General features: G+C 39.7%; 1 protein-coding gene across 2 annotated transcripts in view; it reads right to left on the bottom strand.

The window, feature by feature from the left end:
* Nucleotides 1-8,213: 8,213 nt before the first annotated feature.
* COL12A1 (collagen type XII alpha 1 chain) overlaps nt 8,214-19,984 on the bottom strand; it is a 129,623-nt gene continuing 117,852 nt past the window's right edge. Inside the window, exons 59-64 of one of the 2 annotated variants that reach the window (XM_063313009.1) lie at nt 15,368-15,403; nt 15,199-15,265; nt 13,675-13,863; nt 13,320-13,388; nt 12,345-12,515; nt 8,214-11,913 (exon numbers count right to left, since the gene is read on the bottom strand). In XM_063313009.1, the coding sequence (XP_063169079.1) occupies nt 11,909-11,913; nt 12,345-12,515; nt 13,320-13,388; nt 13,675-13,863; nt 15,199-15,265; nt 15,368-15,403 (537 nt within the window). In that variant the 3' untranslated portion in view covers nt 8,214-11,908. The other variant, XM_063313016.1, reaches the window with a different exon arrangement.

The following is a 19,984-nucleotide window of genomic DNA, read 5'->3' as shown; positions in this document are numbered from 1 at the left end:
CCGAAATTCCCCTGTCACCGAGGGTGGTGGTAACCAACCAACCCCTGGAAGAGCCGGTCACTCCTGCTCGTATGAGAGCATTAGAGGATAAAATGGATCTAATAGTGACAATCCTTAAGGATCTCTCCAGAGGTACAGAACCCACCCCGGAAGATTGGGAGGAAGAGCCGTCACAGTACCCAAGGCATAGCACCCTGCCACCCAGGGGGAGAAGCAAGACCCGATCATCCCGTCAAGTGGGGGGGCGAGAGGCAAGACCTCCCAGGGATCGGCCACCCATGGGGGCTCGGCGCTGACATTCACGGAGCCGCCACAGCCAGCTGAGCCAGTAAGAAACTTCCCACCGTTTGGAGTGAAGTTCGATGGGGATCCCACTACCCTCTCCTTCTTTATCACTAATGCAAAGCATTATATGGAGGATTGGGGCAGAAACTTTCGTTCAGAACACGGCAAAATCAATTTTATTGCCAACAAACTGAGAGGGAGGGCAGCTGATTGGTATGTACAACTGTGCCAGACCGAGGCAACAGAGTTGGAGGACTTCGATGACTTTTTGTGGGCACTTAAACAGCATTTCGAAGACCCTCTAGCCCAAGAGACAGCAAAAAACGCCCTGAGGAAGCTCTACCAGGGGTCCCTCTCAGTTGCCAATTATGCGCTGGAATTTAAAGCTTTATCAGGGAAGGTAGAGGACTGGTCTGAGCCAACTTTAATTGAAATGTTTAAGCAGGGGCTAGAACCAGAAATCCTTCGTTGGGCACTAGGAAGAGACGATCCTAAGACGCTATACGGGTGGATTCAGTTGGCGGGCAGCGCAGAAAATGCCCTGCAAACCTATGCCCATACTAAAGAGCTTAGACAATCCCGACTTGCCAGAGGAGCGCGCACGACGGGACTTGCCAGCCGCCCCAAACCAAAAGCCTGGGAAGAGGAAAGGGAATGACGGTTCTCCAAAGGCCAATGCCTGAGATGTGGAAAAGAAGGGCATCGCGCTACGTCGTGCCCCAGACGCCATCCAGAAGACCGGCAGACGAAACCTGTAGCAAAGTCGCCCGCTCTGCCGCGGAAACTGAAAGCTGCCGTCGCAGAACTGGACCCACCAGAACTACCCTTCGGAGAAGAGGAGGAAGAATTGCAATTTGAACAGCCGGCGGGAAAAGCCTACCACCTGCCCTGAAGGGCGCCCTAGGGCAGGTGGAAGAAACCGGGCGTAACCACGATTCGGTGAGTGGAAACTTCCCTACACTGACTGTAAAAGTTAAACTGGGATCAAAAACCAAAACTGTGGAAGTTTGGGCCATGCTCGACTCAGGCTGCTCCCGTTCCCTTATACACCCCGATGTCATAGCGGCTCTGGAACTGCCCACGTTTCCTTTGCCAAGACCTATGATCTTCACCCAATTGGATGGAACTACGGCGGGAGGGAAAGCTGTCACTCATTCCACGGGGCTAGTCGCCTTGCAGATGGGATCCCATCAGGAAAAACTGCCCTTTGTTGTAGCTCCAGTGGGGGGTCCTCTGGTTATCTTAGGTATGCCCTGGTTTGTGCAACAAAATCCTTTTATTAACTGGCTACATAGAACTGTGACTTTTGCGGATGGATTTTACAAGGTACCCGAAAAGGATCTACTTGAAGACATGGAGGGTGGAGGGGTAGCGTATACTACTGTACAAACGCTTCAACCTCTTGAGGGACTGCCCAGTCAGTATCAGGATCTTGCTGAGGTATTTGGGGAAAAGAAAGCAGATCGCTTGCCACCCCACCGAAAAACGGACTGTGCCATTGAATTCTTACCAAATGTAAAGTTACCTCACCCAAAAATATACCCCATGTCTCCCAAAGAGCTCACTACACTAAGGGAGTTCATTGACAAAAACCTGGCTAGAGGTTTCATTGAGCCTGCCAACTCCCCGGTAGGAGCCCCTGTTCTATTCAGGCCAAAAAAGGATGGGTCATTGAGGCTTTGTACCGATTTTCGCGGGGTCAATGCGGTCTCAATATTAAATAAATATCCTTTGCCCCTGATCAAAGATATGTTATCACATCTGGCCAGAGGCAAAATCTTCTCAAAACTGGATTTGAGAGAAGCCTACTTTCGCATTCGTATAAGGGAAGGGGATGAGTGGAAAACAGCGTTTAACTGTCCTCTCGGGGCTTTCCAATACAAAGTCTTACCCTTTGGCTTATCGGGGTTTTTATGCAACTAATCAATGAGGTCTTGCATGACCACCTATTTAAGGGGGTACTGGTATATTTGGATGATGTATTGATTTATACTGAAACCATGTCAGAACATATCCACTTGGTGCATCAGGTGCTGGCTAAATTGAAAAAAGCAGAGTTGTATGCTAAACTATCAAAATGTGCCTTCCATCAGTCACAAATTGATTATCTAGGCTATCGAATTTCCGCTAAGGGCATTGAAATGGACCCTGCAAAAGTGGAAGCTTTTGTGGCATGGGAGCCTACCCGTACCAGGAGACAATTACAAAGTTTCCTCGGATTCGCCAATTTTTATCGGGCATTTGCCCAAAATTTTGCTGAAATCGCCCTCCCCCTTACTGAATTGTTAAAAACCAAAGGACAGGGGGATACGCGACGTTCAAAGAACCCAGGAGCGCTCCTTAAATGGACTCCGACCTGTCAGCAGGCGTTCGAAGCGCTCAAACAAATCTTCACCACAGAGCCAATTTTACAGCATCCAGACCCCTCTAAACCATTCGTTGTACAAGTGGATGCTTCTGATTTCTCCATCGGAGCGCTCTTGCTACAATCTGACCACTCGGGCGCCTTAAAACCCTGTGCTTACCCCTCCCGCAAGTTCACCGAAACGGAGAGGAGATGGCATGTTTGGGAAAAAGAGGCTTTTGATGTAAAAACTGCTTTAGAAACGTGGCGACACTTATTGGAAGGGACTTCCAACCCTTTTGAGGTCTGGACTGACCATAAAAACCTTGAAGCCCTAAGCACCAGTCGCAAACTTAGCCCCAAACAGCTTCGTTGGGCTGAGTTTTTCAGCCGATTTGACTTCACCCTTAAATTCATACCAGGCAAGAAAAACTTTTTGGCTGATGCGCTCTCCCGCCGACCCCAAGATGCTGGCCCAGGGCCAACGGTCCAAGGAACCGTCTGGACCGAAAAACAATTAAGTTTGGCAGCGGTGACGCGCAGTCAAACGCGAGCGCAGCAAACGCGACCTCCAGCCACTCCGCCTCCCAGCCACACGCCATGCTTGTCAATTCCATCTGATTTGCAACAACAGTTGCTTCTCCACCTTAAAACTGATACTTGGTTACAAACTAATCGAGACACTCTAACTTTCACCGACGATCTTGCCTGGCACAATGATCGTCTCTATGTACCCGATGCTTTGCGAAAAACAATACTCCAGCGCTGCCACGATGACAAGCTAGCTGGACATTTTGGCTATCTAAAAACTCTTCATCTTGTTCGGAGACAATTTTGGTGGCCAACCTTGCTTAGACCTTAAGGCTTATGTCACCGCATGCCCTGTTTGTGCAGCTACAAAGCGCAAAACGGGCAAACCTCAGGGTCTCCTGCAACCCGTCGCCACCCCATCTGTCCCCTGGCAGGACATATCCATGGACTTTATCGTTGATCTACCCCCTAGTCAACACAAAACAGTCATTTGGGTGGTCAAAGATTTTTTCTCGAAGCAAGCCCATTTCATCCCATGCGCTTCTATCCCCACCGCACAACAGCTGGCCCGCCTCTTCCTCGTCCACGTGTACCGCCTCCATGGTATCCCCGCCCGTTTGGTGAGTGACAGAGGCACACAATTTACGTCACACTTCTGGCGGGCATTTTTAAAACTTCTAGGCACCAAGCAATCCCTCTCCACTGCGTGGCATCCGGAAACGGACGGATCTACAGAGGCGGTTAACTCTACACTGGAACAATATCTCAGAGCTTTTGTTAATTACCAACAGGACAATTGGGTCGACTTACTCCCTTTTGCAGAAGTCGCCTATAACAATGCCGTTCATCAAACCACTGGTCAAGTTCCTTTTAAAACAGTTTTTGGGCGCGATTTCGTTCCTATTCCTGAACTTCCCCATCCACAACCTCTACCAGCGTCCCTCACTGATTGGGCTGACTCTCTCAAACACTCGTGGCTTAACATTCAACAAGCTCTCCTCCATGCCCAGGCTACTTACAAACGGCATGCCGATGCAAAGCGCTCACCTGAACCATCGTTTACTGTCGGGGACAAAGTCTACTTATCAACCAAATTTCTCAAGTCCCCACAACCTTCCAAAAAACTTGGCCCTAAGTTCGTGGGTCCTTTTCCAATTGTAGCACAAATTAACCCTGTTACTTTTAAACTTGCTTTGCCTCACAACCTCAAACGTTTACATCCTGTTTTCCATTGTAGTTTACTCAAGCCCTACCTGCCATCGGACCACTGGCATCCTCAACCCGTTCCACCACCTCCTCTCATGATTGATAACCAGCAACATTTCGAGGTGACATCTATCCTCGACTCCCGCCGCCAGCGCTCCACTTTGCAGTACCTCATTTGTTGGAAACATTTCCCTCATCCTGAATGGGTCGCTGCTCCTGACGTACTCTCACCTCGGCTAGTAGCCCAATTTCACTCTACCTATCCTGACAAACCTGCTCCTTAGCATTCGTTTGGAGAGGGGGCGATATGTCATGTTACCCATTTCAGTGTTCTGTTAACATTGTAACGTTTCACATGTCATCTTCTGTTCCGTGTTATTTCGCCCATCCAGGCTTTTTCCATTCCTCCGCCCTCCGTTGTTTTGAGGGTTTGGAATGTCTGTTTGGGTTTGCGCTCCTGCTCAAGGTTACTTTCCCAGGCGCGTCTAACGGTTCCTAGCATCTGGGAGGGGGTGGGCATGGACAAGGGATTGGGCTGGAACTTGCTCACAGGTAATGCTTTTAAGTTTGTATTTGGCGCGCTTTTGCTCATTCTCAGCTTTCTCTGTATTTGCATACTATTCCTTTAATAAATCAGTTATCTTTAAGCCCGAGCTTGTGAGACTGAGTATTTGGGATTAGGCAACCATTACACACTGAGAACAGGCAACGTCTCCTTTTTGAGAGAGCTTCTTCCTCAACTGCAGGTTCATCAAATACCCAGTCAGAATTTTGTAAGGATCTCTCTACAATGATGGTTACTTCAAATATTCCCTTAAGGATATTAGGTAGTAGTAGCCTCAGGGATTTTTTGGTGAAGTACACCAGTCACCTGATTCCAAATGAATCAAATGTAAGGAAAAATTACATCTCTGCCTGCTATGAAGATGTGTTAGAAAAGATAAGATCTGCTTTGACAACAATAAGATATGGGTTTCAATAGATGAAACAAGGGATGTAAACGGAAGATATGAGGCCAGTGTTATTATTGGCACTCTGAAATGTGACAAGCCTGGTGAAGTATTTCTTCTGACATGTGAAACTCTACAAAAAGTAAACAATTCCACTGTTGCTATGCTCTTTGATGATTCTGTGAAACTACTCTGGCTGGATGGTGTAAAAAGGGGAAATATCCTTCTCTTTGGAACAGATGCCACCCCATACATGACTAAAGCAACCAAGGGACTTAAACTTCTTTATCCAAAAATGATTCATATCACATGCCTTGCACATGGTTTACACAGAGTGGCCAAAGAGATTCGAAACAACTATCCTGAAGTAGATAAGAGAATTTCAAATGGGAAAAAAGTGTTCATTAAAGCTCCACTTCAAGTACAAAAGTTCAAAGAAATTGCTCCTACTTTGGCTCTCCCTCCCCAACCTGTCATGACACACTGGGGGACTTGGATGGATGCGACTATGTATTATTTCACAAATTATGCTTCCTTGCAGCAGATAGTTAAAGAATTTGACTGTTGTGAATCTTCTTCCATCAAGATTGTGCAAGATTCCTTTTCTGAAACCTTGGCTGGAAACTTAGCATATATAGGATCTAACTTCAGTGGATTATCAAGAGCAATCACCCGCCTTGAAACTGTAGGAATGGAACTTAGTGATGCACTGAACATTGTAAAACAAACTGAGAGTGATTTAAAGCAAGCAAAGGGGAAAGTGGCTGAAAAAGAAAGTGATAAACTGCAAAGAGTGCTGCAATCGAATCTGGGTTATTCAACACTTTGCAAAATAAGTAACATTCTAAATGGACTCAAAGCAAAGACTTCGAGCCAGAATTTTCTCCAGATGAGTTTGCTTTTTTCAAATTTGTCCCTATAACCTCTTGTGAAGTCGAACAGAGTTTCTCCAAATACAAGAACATACTAGTGGACAACAGAAGGAGTTTTGAGTTTGATAACCTCAAGATGCACATGGTCATCCAATGCAATTCTGCTGTTAATGAAAACTAATCCAGGGATGACCATTTTACTCTCAAAATGTTCATTCGATTCCTTCAATACTAGCACTTCTGAACTGGAAGTGAAGAAGAATAAACCTTTTAACTTGTGTGTGTGTGTGTGTGTGTGTGTGTGTGTGCAAGCACAGATTTTTAAAAATTGGGTGCTAATTTCAGAAAAATTATTTTTGCTTTAAAAGTCATATTTTAGTTTAATTGGTCATAGTTAAATGGTTTTAAGGTCATAAATGCTTGCATATTTCTAATGTTTTTAGGTCATTATCACTATTGCTCCATACAGTTCTGTGGCCCTCTGAAACATTTTTTTTCACTTTGTTCTAAGCAACTTCTACCTCCTCTTTAATCTTCCCACAGATTTTGTTGGAAGATTAATCTGCCTTCTAGTATTTTTATATGGAATTTATACTTTCTCTTCTTGTAGTCATTCTACCGCCACTCTTGTTCATTTGAGTCCTTTCCTTTTCTTCTCTTCCATTTTTTCTGAAGACCACTGTTGGCATTAACAAAAAAATGGCCTGTTGCACATTCAGAACTTCTCAAGACCCTTCCTCCAACTGATGCCATCAAAGTAAGCAAACTGAAGGAATAGAAATACAAGCTCTACTTTACTTATGTAACTGCTCTGATTCTGTGGAGTGTTCTGAGTGGAAAGTTCTTTTTATGTAACACTTCTTGGGTGTAAAATTAAATCAAGGATATAGGATTGTCTCATCATTCATTCTGAAGTAGCTGCTGGAGAACAGTGTCAGCTATGTGGTTTGTTAATTATGTCAGTCTAAGTTGGCAGTGTAAAAAATCTGAGCCAATTAAACCTATATATAGCTAGAAGCAGGAGTGACATGGTAACAGGAGTTAGACAGATTCCTTCATTATGTTGCACGTAGAGTCATCCAGGTTAAAAGCTTGTCCTAGGACTGAGAATCCTTCGTCAGTTTCAGTGCAACTTAGTATGTCCAACTTTGTTTCTAGTATTAGAAATGTTAGAGAGGTCCTTTTGCTTTTTATTTTGGGTAAAGGGATCAGATATTGATGGCCAATTTGGCTCCGTAGTAACAGTAGCAGCTATTGCAGGTATGGAAGTGAGAGGGAGAACTAGAACAACTGCACAGCAAAATGGTAAATGTCTGAGTGAGGTCAGAAAGGTTTTGGTGGGAAAACGATCAGTTTTGGTGGGAAGAAATCTTGGCATGTTTCCAGACCTTTGGTGCCAATTGACTGTGCAGGCACAAATCACGTAATAGCAGGGTTTACACATGATGGGCAATGATTGGACCGCTGCATACGTCCAGTAACATAAACCTGAAACCTTGGGGAGCCAGTTGCCAGTTGATATTGGTAATACTGGGCCTGATGGTTTAACTACTCAACAGAAGACAGCCTGTGTTCTGAAGAGGAAATACTTAAATCTTCCTACCTCCTGGCCACCTTTCTACTGTTATCTCCATCTTTATCACTAGTTTTCTTCCTTCTTTTTCTTTTAAAGGGCACAGTCCGAGAAAATCTGGCAACTCTACCAGATATGGAGCTGATGAGATCACAGATCATTTGAAAAATGTACATGGACTTCTAAGTTTGGAAACACTATTCATTAGAGGCTTCTGTACAACAGGGTCATAAACCATACCTTCAGAGTGGGAAAGTGTTGCTGAAAATACAGTGCTCATCATTCAGCATTCTAAACTGCAATATGCTGTATATACAGTGTGTGTGTAGATGTGTGCGCTCACACATGCAGAGAGAGAGAAATACAGTTTAATGTTTCAGGTGATTAATTTTCCATGACAATAAAGCCTCCAACATCTGGAAGCTTCCCAGCAATGATACTCAGACTCGGTACAGATTTTCAGTAGTTTTATTGAAAAATGCCTCTTTTGTTTCAGAAATAAATAATATAAGGCAGTGAAATTCACAATTTGCAGTTAAAATATAAAAGCAGCAATTCTATATCCATAGTCTTGCAAACAATTTCCAACTGCTTTTTTTCTGATAACTATGAAACATTATATTCTGGAGAAAAGGGGAATCATAACTAAATGTACAACACAAACATGCAACTCCATTCCTGCAGGATTGACTGCAATTTGGCATAAATGTTAAAGTCTCTAAAACAAGGAAAGTTAAGCCATTACTTCTTTTAAAATTGTATCCAGTTGATACAATGATGCCAGCTATATTATTTAAAGGCTTGTGGTTGTTAAAGAGATGCATAAAAGCAGTATATGTCCTGCAAGATATATGCAAAAGTAGAAGAAATTGCCTATGTAGAAAGAGGAGTTTCTTGTTTTACTAGACATTGCAGATTTGTAACAGTGACTGAGTTATCGAGGAAGTAATTTGATGAGGAAGAAAAATGTAAGACAAGCTCTTTCTTTGCTGAGGCATCCAGGCTCTAGAATAACTGTCGTGACTATGAAGAAGGTGGGATTTTTATGCTGGTTAATTTTAATTTTTTAAAAGAACTGTAGCCCCGTGATCATTTTGATGCACTTGTTAAAGTTCAATGCAGCCACTTGAAGCGTAGGTATATTACAGGCGTTTAGAGAGAGAGAACGAAATGTATAATAACATCTATTGCTATTCCCACATAAGCCAGATATCCTCAGAAGACAAAATTTTACTACTGCTTGGAAGCACTGGAGGAGGAATAGCGTATCTACATATGAGAGAATGGCAACAACAAAAACAAGTACCCAAAGGGAGAGGGGGTAGGGGGAGAGAAACGAGAAGACATTTATGGTTTTGTTTTTGCTTTTCTCGATAATGAACGTTTCCAGCGCATATGTTCAGGGAAACCAGGTGAATGCATATCAGATCCATAGTCCTCATAGTCCTCATCTCTTCTTTCAGATTCCACTGGTACTATGTAGGCCTCACTGTCAGGCTGATACGGTCCACTTTCAGGTACATATGGCTCTGGTTGAAAATAGTTGTCCAATTGAACATTAAAGTTATCACACGTCTTTGAATCAAGAGGGGATTTCTTTTTCTTAGTTTAAAAACAGGTTATTAGGTTGCAGTTGTTTTGTACTGGTAAAGCTAGGATGGTTCTTCTTTTTCTTTTAATTGATTCTCAGGGCTTTTCTTTGGAAGTGAGTTTCTCTTAAAAAAAAAACTAACTTCCAAGTAAATGATCCTAAAATCAATACTTTATGTAGAAACTCTGCTACATGTATGGATCTCAACAAAGGGAGTTGTGACTGACATTGCCCTTGCTTTTGACATAAATGCCGGAGCTTTGTATGTGTGCCCAGCGAAAACATACAGCCAGGGGAAACCACTGTGTTTTGTCTGTTTAAGAAACTTTTCTGCTCCCTTTCAAAAACTTTCTCCACAGCAAACTGACAAAAACAAAATTTAAACAAAAATAATAACATCAACATCGAAACTACTGAAAACTGAAGTTCTGTGCATGTTTATTCAGTATTAAGTCTCTTAGAGTGCAAAGGGACTTAATGCCAAGCAAACAAGCAAGCTCTAGTTTGCGGTTTAATCTCTAACATTAATTTTGCACAATGAATAACCATATAATCATTCAAAAATAATTTCAGTCCCCTGGGGGTAGGAAAAAATCTAAAACAAAAAGAATATTGGTTTAAGAGACAATTTAAACTATACAATGCTAAAAATAAAATAATCTTGAGGTTCAGGGTATTTTTAAAGTAAGTATTTAAATTACAAACATGCTAAAGTCAAGCCTTGACTAACTTCCACTGAAAACAGTTGAGATTTACGTTAGTCACAATTAGTTGTAACTTATTCTATTTACTTCATTGGGACGTATTTAATTTTGGGATTATTAGGATCAGGGCCTTAATGTATACTTAAGTAATCTTTAGCAATTCCACTTAACTGAAAGCTAATGATCAGAATAAATGCTTTGTTCAAGAAGGGAAAACTTATGTATGCAGCATTATTTTATTCAAAATAGTTCTCTAAGGGTATGGCAGAAATCTACACCAAGTTGTCACCATGGACAATATTCAGTAACTACTATTTTCTGACAATGTTCCTCATATCTGATTGAACCAGAGTGCTGCAGGAACACCAAAGATTTCAGGAAAATCAGAAGCAAAATTGATTGTATTTTGAGCATTTGTAAGAAGATTACATATACAAAAAAGCCTCAAGTCCTGAATCAGGTAAGATGGAGACAAGGATAACAAGCACAGAGAGAAAGGTTCTGAGAGTTTCAAAGAGATTATGCTGGCACAAATTAAAAAGCAGCAGGAGGTTTGAATGCAAAAGCATGATGTAATGTTGTTAACTAAGTTTAGTGGACATGATTCCATACAAATCATTTACAAGCCACAATTAGTTCATTATTTACAGTGACATTTTCTGTTTCACCAAAGTAAATGCATTATGGTGTTATGTCCATTAATATGGTGTATAAGCCTCCACTGTCATTCTAGTAACTTGGTTTTGATATAACTGGAAAGGAAAGTAAGAACAGGGAGGTTGAGTTTACTTCCCTTGCTTTATCAAACACTGTCCTTTATTGCAATCAGATATGCTTGTTAGTAAGTACATTCTTTAAAAAAGAGAATTTCCCCATCTTATAAGGCCAACACTATTCATGTAACCATTATCTATAGTGAAATATCCATACAGATTCACGTCCAAATAAGCACGTGCACAAATATCTCAGAAACAGGATTTTCATTGTATTCAACTGTAAGCAGCACTGGCGGCATAGAAAATGTGTTAGCCGGAACCTGAAACAGGTCAAAGATGATGTTAGTTTTCAGGGTTGAACAGCTGTGCAAAACTGTTTTTCATTCATCTACATCCATCTACATCCATGAGAGTTAAAATGTATATCTATCTATATATATATATATATACACATGCCAGTTTGTTTTCTGAAAGGGTAGCACTGCAATATTATTTTCCATTTATTTTTAATTCAATTGTTGATATTGTGCAAATTTTGCATAATGGCTTATTCTGTTGAATTTGCTCTACCCATCAATACTATGAATGTGGGTGTACACACACACACACACACACATACACACACACACACATATATATATATATATATGTATTCATGTATACATGCAAACAACGTAACAGACAGCAATATCATGTTTGTGGAGTATAAGGTGCTACAGTGCACACAACAAATTAGTGATCAATATTAAGGGCCTGGAATCTTTTTTTGAAGATGCCCTAAATATATGGCATAGTCACTGGTTATGACCCTTCCCAGTTTTTAATGATTTGGTATCCAGTGGCCACAAACATCCAGCATTTTTATTCCTTTGACTACTCATTGTCTCAAATTGACTCTTCTCGGAAGAAATGTGTATCATATACCAATATAATAATAGGTTCCATGGAATTTGATACAGTACAAATTGTGACTTCCTAGACCCTCCCTTGCCTAGTTGTCTGCACTGTATCACAAAATGACATTTGGAATGGAAAATTAGATTTCAGGTACTAATTTTGTATAGATAATCCCATCACGAATCAGAAAGGCGGATGCAGAAATGGCAAACTGTGTTCTTTTTACTTTAGACGAATGGTCAACCTTGTTCAGAAGTACAGTAGTAGTTTGATGGAGAAGGAAAACAGGAAGAAGAAGGAAAAATGGTCAATTATATCCTAAGAGCAATGTGCATTACCCTATCACTGTAAATATTAAAAATAAATTGCTTTTGAAACATATAAAATACATTTTGCTTAAGGTAAAATAGACATTTCAAACTGGAACAATTCTGTAAAGCTAATTCAAACTGGAGAAACCCTATAAATACTAAAGGCACTACTTATGAGAATCACAATAAATATCCCTAAATCTGATTGAGTTGGAAAGCTTAGATGGTTGAGCAGTTGAGTTATAGTTCAGTTCTGAATCCTCCTAATTCTGCTTGTACTAGAACAGTTCATTGTATAAAAGTATTCAAGCTGAACAAGTTTTCATTAAACTAATCACTGACATTTAAGTTCTCAATAACCTACCTGGGTATCCTTGACCATTGTAAGCAATGCTAGCACACAGGGATGAATCACAGTATCCAGGGGGGCCAGGAGGGCCTCTGATACCACCATTACCAGGTCGGCCAGGTGGACCAGGTGGACCTCGGGAGCCTGAAGAACCTGGTGGGCCAATTCTGGATTCTCCTTGTGGACCTAATTTTAGAATGAGAAAGAGGGTATTATATCAATAAATTCAATACGAGGCAGTTTAGTAAAGTGGTTGGCAAAATTAAAAACTAGATTACACTCAAGCTTATGGTTAAGAAATGTTTCCATTTGGTTTCTACATACGGTGTTGAAGAAACAACCACAGGAACTCAAAAAAACACCCCTCATCTTTAGTTGTTTCCCTGATTTTAAGGTCTTTAGTCATAGAAAATTGGCACGATTTGAGTGCTTTGGCACGATTTGAGCCTGGTAGATTACATCCACTTTGTGTAAGACACAGGGAAGCACTTCTACATTACATTTCAATTCAAGCATAAGATTACTTTAATTTTGCTACTCCATAGCTTTAGAATAGATGAGATAATGTTTTCTTTGGAACAATTTATGTTCATGGTTAAAAGAAATGTAAAGTTTTCACAAAATGAAGGTAAAATTTGTTGTGAGCTTCTTATGGAGTTTGTCATGACCATTCAAATAGTAAATTGAAGGCAGAAGCATTGAGACAGAGTCTGACTAACCCTGTCAAGACCTCAGTAAATGATCAAACTGTACTGATAGCAAAACTAGCAATGAGAGAGTCATAATCTATGAGAACACTCTGTAACTTTATATATGCTCTAGAAATGAGAGGCAAAGTATTACAAACAAAAGCTAATTGCTACTCCAGAATTCCTCAAAGGTTTACTTGGTATTTTCAGTTGGGTGTGGAGTTAAGGAGGATGAAAAACATCAGGCTGAATACAAGTTTCAAAAATTTGATAGTATACCTCACAAAGAATTATAACCCACCTGTTGGCCCTGGCAAACCTCGTGGTCCTTGTGATCCAATTCCTCTTTCACCTTTCTCTCCAGGTGGCCCTAAAGCACACCAAAAAGAAAATGTATCCAAGTTGTGTCAAAGAAGTCATGGCTTAATTGGTCAGGAAACATCTAATGTAGAGCACATGCTTTTAAGTTCTGCTGCCTGGTCAATGCCACTTAGAGCAACTTAAATTGTTTTTATGATTTGGCATTTCAGTTTCACATATGCTCTTGGTTCTGCTGACACTCCCATCAATGTTCTAAACCCTGAAATATCAGTTGAGCATTCTTCTGCAGAGGAACTTGGCCATGACCTTTTTCCTTCTGCTACAGGACCACCCACCTCGGTCTCCAGGGGATCCTTGCATGCCAGGTGCGCCTGGAAATCCTGGCCTGCCTCCAGATCCAGGCTCTCCTGAGGCCCCAGGAGGTCCAGGGGGACCTGGTGGCCCTGGAGGTCCAGGCTGGTTGCGAGTTGATTGGTAATCATTTGGAATATGATTCAGCATCTGGTTAAATCGGGTCATCTGGTCTTTGGGGAAAAAAAAGAAATAAATTAACTAAGAGAGTGAATAATGTCACATCCTTTTAGAGTGATTAAAAAAAAAAACCTGTGCTCACCAGTGGATGCTAAAGTGGAAACCAGTACAATTTACCATTTTAAAAAGGAAGAACTATTCAGTGAATGGAAGGCCTATGTATATTCTTATATCCTTTCCCTTCCCCAACTCAGTCAAAAATAGATTACTCTGTGTTGACATTTCAGATACCTGTAATTATGTACTGAATTTGCTGATAAAAATTTTACTACTCCCCTTGAGCAGACCACTAGAAATATATAAATTAAATCTAGGCCAATGAATGGCTATGTATGTATAACTGCCTGAAGTAATCCAGATCTGCTGTCAGTACATCAGCGTCTCCTGGATTTTGACCAGTAAGCAGCAGGATGGTAACTTGAAGAGTGAGAAAAAAGAGGAAATGCAGCACTAAACAGGTAATTAAAAATAGCACCTGTAATTTTTTATATGCATAGCGCAGGGTTTTTCAACGGTATTCCACAAAACCCTAGGGTTCTGTGAGAATTTGATGGGGTGCTGTGAGAAACTAAGGGGGAAAAACGGTTAGTTGTTAATTTTTTTTATTAACTAACCGTCCTGCCTTAGGCATGAACCCAGCTGGGTGACTTTGGGCCAGTCCCTCTCACTCAGTCCTAGGAAGCAGGCAAGGGCAAGCCACTTCTGAAATCTTGCCAAGAAAACTGCAGGGACTAGTCCAGGCAGTTGCCAGGAGTCAGCACTGACTCAAAGGTACAAACAAAACAAAATCTTAGCTTATAAGTATAAATCTAATTGTTAAGAGATTACTTCTAGCAATACTACCCTTCTCAGCTTGACTCAGACTACTGAACTAATGATGGTTCTCCCGATAAGCAACCACAAGTACTTAGTTCTGTGCACTTCTACTTCCTATACAGACTGAGAACTAATACACGCTGCTAAAAGAAACTGTCCTCTACTTTCCCTTTAAGCAAACAGCCCTTTAGAGGAGGGCTGTTGTAAATCACATGTCTACCCTGCAAACATCCTGCATATTTGATTTTATCTGACTTCATCCCACATGCTTAAAATCCACAGTGTATTAGGGCTTGGCCACATGGTATATGGCTTTTGTTGCATGTTATAGACGCAACACTTACTGTTTTCTTTTTTTTATTAATTAGTAATTGTTATAGATATAATTAAGACACATAATGCAGAATATAAGACCGACAGTATACAAGTCTAAAAAAGAACAATGTTACTAAATGTTTAATTAATAGCAAGAGATTAACTTTTAAGTACTTTTACACAGAAGCAACACTTACTGTTGATCATTTGTTCGCAGACTTGTCTTGCCACAGCTCGCATTACATTCTGGGAAGCAATGTCTCCCTTGATAAGTAAAATAATTGATGGTTTATATCTCAGTGTGCTTAAAGATAAAAAACTCTATTAAGTTTTTAAAAAGTGAATTTATTTTAAGGTTGCACTTACTCGGTCACCCTTTTCACCTTTCAGTCCAGCTGGACCCTGTAACAAATCACATTCTGTCAAAATGTTATCACAGGGTAGCATTGAGAAGCACAAATAAATGACATAGGTAGCGAAACCCAAAATGTCAAGAATGAATTTAAAAAATGTTCACAGTGGATGTTTCTGCATCAGCTGAGTAACTGTCAGGAATTTGGGGGGCCTGAATTCCTGGGGGACCAGGAATTTATGAGACCCTCATAAATTTTAGACTCAGGCCTCATCTACATACGTATGCAGTAAAAAGATGTGGTAAAATATTAAGACAGTAGACTGGACTCTCTCTCTCAGGCTAGAGAAGTATAGAGACCATACTTCTCTATCCTGAAAGCAAGATGCCACAATCAAACATTTTCTGGGTTTTTAAATATCAGATTTGGGGTGTGGGTTCTAGCCCATTCCCCCCCCCCCCCGTGATTATATGGGACATTGCTTAATACTGGGGTTGAAATAGTATAATGCTGAACCAGTGGACATTCTGGTCCATTGATTCAACGTTATATAATCTCATTATGCAGCGCTGTAGACCATATGAATATTCTGGAGCTTTATTCATATATAGCATAAATGATATGCAGGATTAAGCCAAGTGACTGGCAGGGATTGTAAAGGCTGATGTGCTTCATCCCCTCTTTCCAGCAGCTTCCCTTCTTTCCTCCCTACCACCAGTGGACTTGGCTACCTCCATCTATTCCCTTCTGTACCATTTCTGGTGGAGGAATCACGCCTCATTCCATACACAAAACATAACCCCATTTCATCCATCTATGGACCAAAACAGCCAAAATGCCTGTGTTTCTGCTCAGGCACAGACCACCAAAAACCAGCTGTTTCACTCATTTAGAAACTGTGCCGAATCTTTTACTTGATCTTGTATTTAAATTCTGATTCTTTTTTACATACATACCCTTCATTCTATTTCCTTTTGTGGTAAGCAACATGATGCAACACACAAAAAAGAAGTAAGAAATAGTAAGGTAAAGGAATTAAGGCATGAGAAGGAAATCTAACTATAGTTTATATCAAACCATTCAGAATGCTTTTCCAACTCTGCAAATCATTCTTGCTTGCTCTGCACCCATAAACTATTTCAAGCATTGCTTCTTGTTTTTCAGATGTGCACTTTTACAGATAAAATGCTTTGTAGCAGCACTACCTCTATATGTATGCTTATAGCTTTTAAATTCTAATGTGTCGTGAATGCAGAAATTGGTCTCATGTGTTTTAGGAATATGGGAAACTATCTACCAAATGGAAACATTAATCAACATACCTCAAGAGCACTGGCAGTGCCTTCCAAGATTTCAGAAACAGGCCTCACCTTAACCTTCCTGAACATGCTGGACTTCAGAAACTTTTGCAATCAAAGCAGTTGTGACCATTGAGCTACATTCTATCTCTATGTTTCCAATTTGATAAAACATATCCCATTCTTCCTTCACAACAAAATCAAGTTATTTATAGCTAACACTAAGAATCAAGCAGGCTTTAAGTGTGTAACTTTTAGCTTTGTCACCTAAAATTGATCTATTTAGAAACATCCATAAAAGTGATCTGAGAAAGAAGACATGCTCAACTACATTAATATTTTTCTTCTGAGACAGTCTTCCGTAGTGTTTTCCGCAATGTATTCCTATCTCTATGAATGCCAATTTAGTGTGGAAATAGGGTAGGTCTGTATAAATTTAATGTTCAGTTTCTGTATAATAGAGGGATAAAAGTTGTTTAGAATGTTATGCAACTGAGCATTCATCTTTTTTTCAATTAATGCTTCCCTCATTTTTTAATTAAAATGAAATGTAGAAGAAACAATCTAACTACCTAATGAAATATAATGAATTGCCCAAGTAACTGTTGTTATTCCCTGGAATAAGGAGCCTTCCTCTGAGAGTGTCCCCCACCCCCAATTGTTAAAAAGTAAAGTCTTTCTCAGGTCAAGCTTGTCTTCATACATGTAGGTTCCTTGGCACTAACATGCACGTGGTTTGCCTCTGACTTCTTCCATTACTGTTTTGCAACTTCTCTGTCTAAGCTACAGACCTGGAATTTCAAGATGGTCCCACATCCAAGTATTAATCAGGGCCAGTCCTGCTTAGCTTCCAAACCAAGTTCAGTCAGGTGCTGCTACTGCTGAAACCTTGATTGCTAGCTGTTTTGCTTATTGATTGTTACACTTAAAAGCAACATTGAAGGAGTTGGTTAGAGCAAAGCTGTCAGAGTGACTGACTGCTCTGCTACTATCTGCATTTTGTACTATGGACATTCAGCAATAGTATTTTGGAAATAAATATATACACAAAGTCTGTAGGAAGTTTGCATTTGTATTCTTAACACAGTGTTTTCAGAATTTAGTATCACTGGATAGGTTACATTCCTTTATTAGCAAATGGAAGAGAACTTTCCCCCCATCCCAAAATTGACTGGCCGTCTTCCTTAACAAATGTCATTGGCATATTTAAATATTTTGGATGTTTTTAGAACTGCAAAATTATAATCTCATACAAATACAATGAAACCAATTCATGTGGTTTTGTCTATCAGTGGAATTTTCTGTTTCAAATAATACAAAAAAGAGGCCAGATGTTGTCTGAGCTATTTAATGATAAACAGGAAACAATATATTTTAGTAAGTCATTTGAAGGAGTACTGCCAGTCTCCCTTTCATATTCTTTCCTCTCCCTTCTGATTTATCCATCTTCCCTGATAAAAACATGACAGCTTGTATAATATTTTTAGGAGCTGACCTAATAGAAATAATTTAATATGAATTTTGGAACATTCAAGAAAGCAGCTCTTTAACGTATGATCTGAATCAGATATATTACAGATTCATTATGGGATATCACCCACTCATTCTACTGTTCTGAGCGTCTGTCATATAGTGTTTATCAAAGGTGATAATGAATCTTATTTATCAAGGTATGACATCTTCAGTACAAACAGAATCACTTACACCAAGTTGCATTTCAATTTTCATTCTAACATTTTCAGAAATGACTGCTAGTTTTGTAAATGTCTCTCTGAAATGTGACACTTAATACTTTTTCATCAGTACTGCAAAAGACATCACTAAATCTGGTACTAGTTAGTTTCTTTCAAAACATCTCAATGTATTCTCTACTTAATGATACACTAAAATTATTCCAGAAGTCAGGACTAGAACATAACTGTATGCAATTAAATATAATGTCAATATTTATAAAATATGTCACTGAGATCATGAACAAAAGTAAAACAGTTACACTAGGGATAATGTCAAATATAGGGACTTCAGCATCAGGCATACTGACTCAACATACACTCATATATTCTTAGGTCTGGCTGTTAACATAAGGTTCAGAGAGCACACCTGTCTCTGTTTCATAGTCCTTTCTTACTGTCAGACTATTCAGAATGAAGCAACATCAGCAACAAAGACTGAAAATGAAGAAGGAACATGCTCATAGAGCTATGACAAAGTAGCTTTGGAAAGCTATGGCAATAGCAGAATCCATCTCTCCAAAAGAAAAATAAAATTGCCTGAGAAGAGAAGACTGAGGGGGAAATTAAAGCACTGTTCAAGTAACAGGAAACCATAGTCTGGTTGTATGTTGGGAAAACAAAAGGACAAGAACAATTTGATATGAAATCAATGATCTAGGGAATGAGTGGTTCCCCTTTACTGGATATGTTCAAGCAGAGGGTAGAGAACAATTTGTCAGGGTTATTCTAATTTGAATTCCTTCACTGACCAAGAGATTGGTTTTCATGACCTAGATGGCCCTTCCCAACTCTATTAAGATGAAGTACAACTTCTCTCAAAAGTGTTCCTATGGACCCAGTTACAGATTTTTCTATTTCCTTTGTTTGTTGTGTATTCATGAATCAACCTCAAATCTAAGTATATGAAACAGATTTACTACAATCTGCTTACTTACAGATTTATGTATTTGATTTATACTCCAGCTTTTCTACTTGCACAAGCACTCAAGGCACCCAATATTTTTTAAAAAAAGAATATAAAAAATTAAAAACACAAATTAGAAACAGAGATCTCCTAGATTTAGAAAAGATTGGTTTAAATGGAAGAATAATTCTCTTGAAGGCTTTATTTAGACTTCTAAAATATTTTTGCAATTTTTAAAGGAAAGCCAGACTGCTAGTATCGGAGCTACTGCATGATTTAGGTAGTTTATACATATGTATTAAAGGGTGGTGTTCAAACACACAGTATTTACTTCTTTATTTTTATTTTTTATTTTATTTTTCAAATTTTGCCACTGCCCATCTCCCTCCCACAAGAAACTACATTTTGTCATTTAGAAACTACATACTTCTGTTCATGCATCCTAAATGGTATTTGACTTTTTTTTTGCAGCTGTATCACTTTGCTGATTGACCTTTAATTTGCAATCAACTATTATTCCAAGATCTTTTTTCTAACTGCTAACCCCAATCCTATTTCTCCACATCTGTCTTTGTTAAATTTCATTCTGTTCTGTTCAGGCCATTTCTATAATCTATTCAGATTTTTTGAACTTCATTTTTTTCTTCTAGGTTATTAGTTAGGCCATACAATTATGTATTATCTGCTAATTTAAT

Source organism: Candoia aspera, chromosome 1, assembly GCF_035149785.1.
Source record: "Candoia aspera isolate rCanAsp1 chromosome 1, rCanAsp1.hap2, whole genome shotgun sequence".
In the NCBI taxonomy this organism is placed as follows: Eukaryota; Metazoa; Chordata; class Lepidosauria; order Squamata; family Boidae; genus Candoia; species Candoia aspera.
Note: the sequence above shows the minus strand (reverse complement) of the source record. Positions and strands in the feature narration are given on the sequence as shown.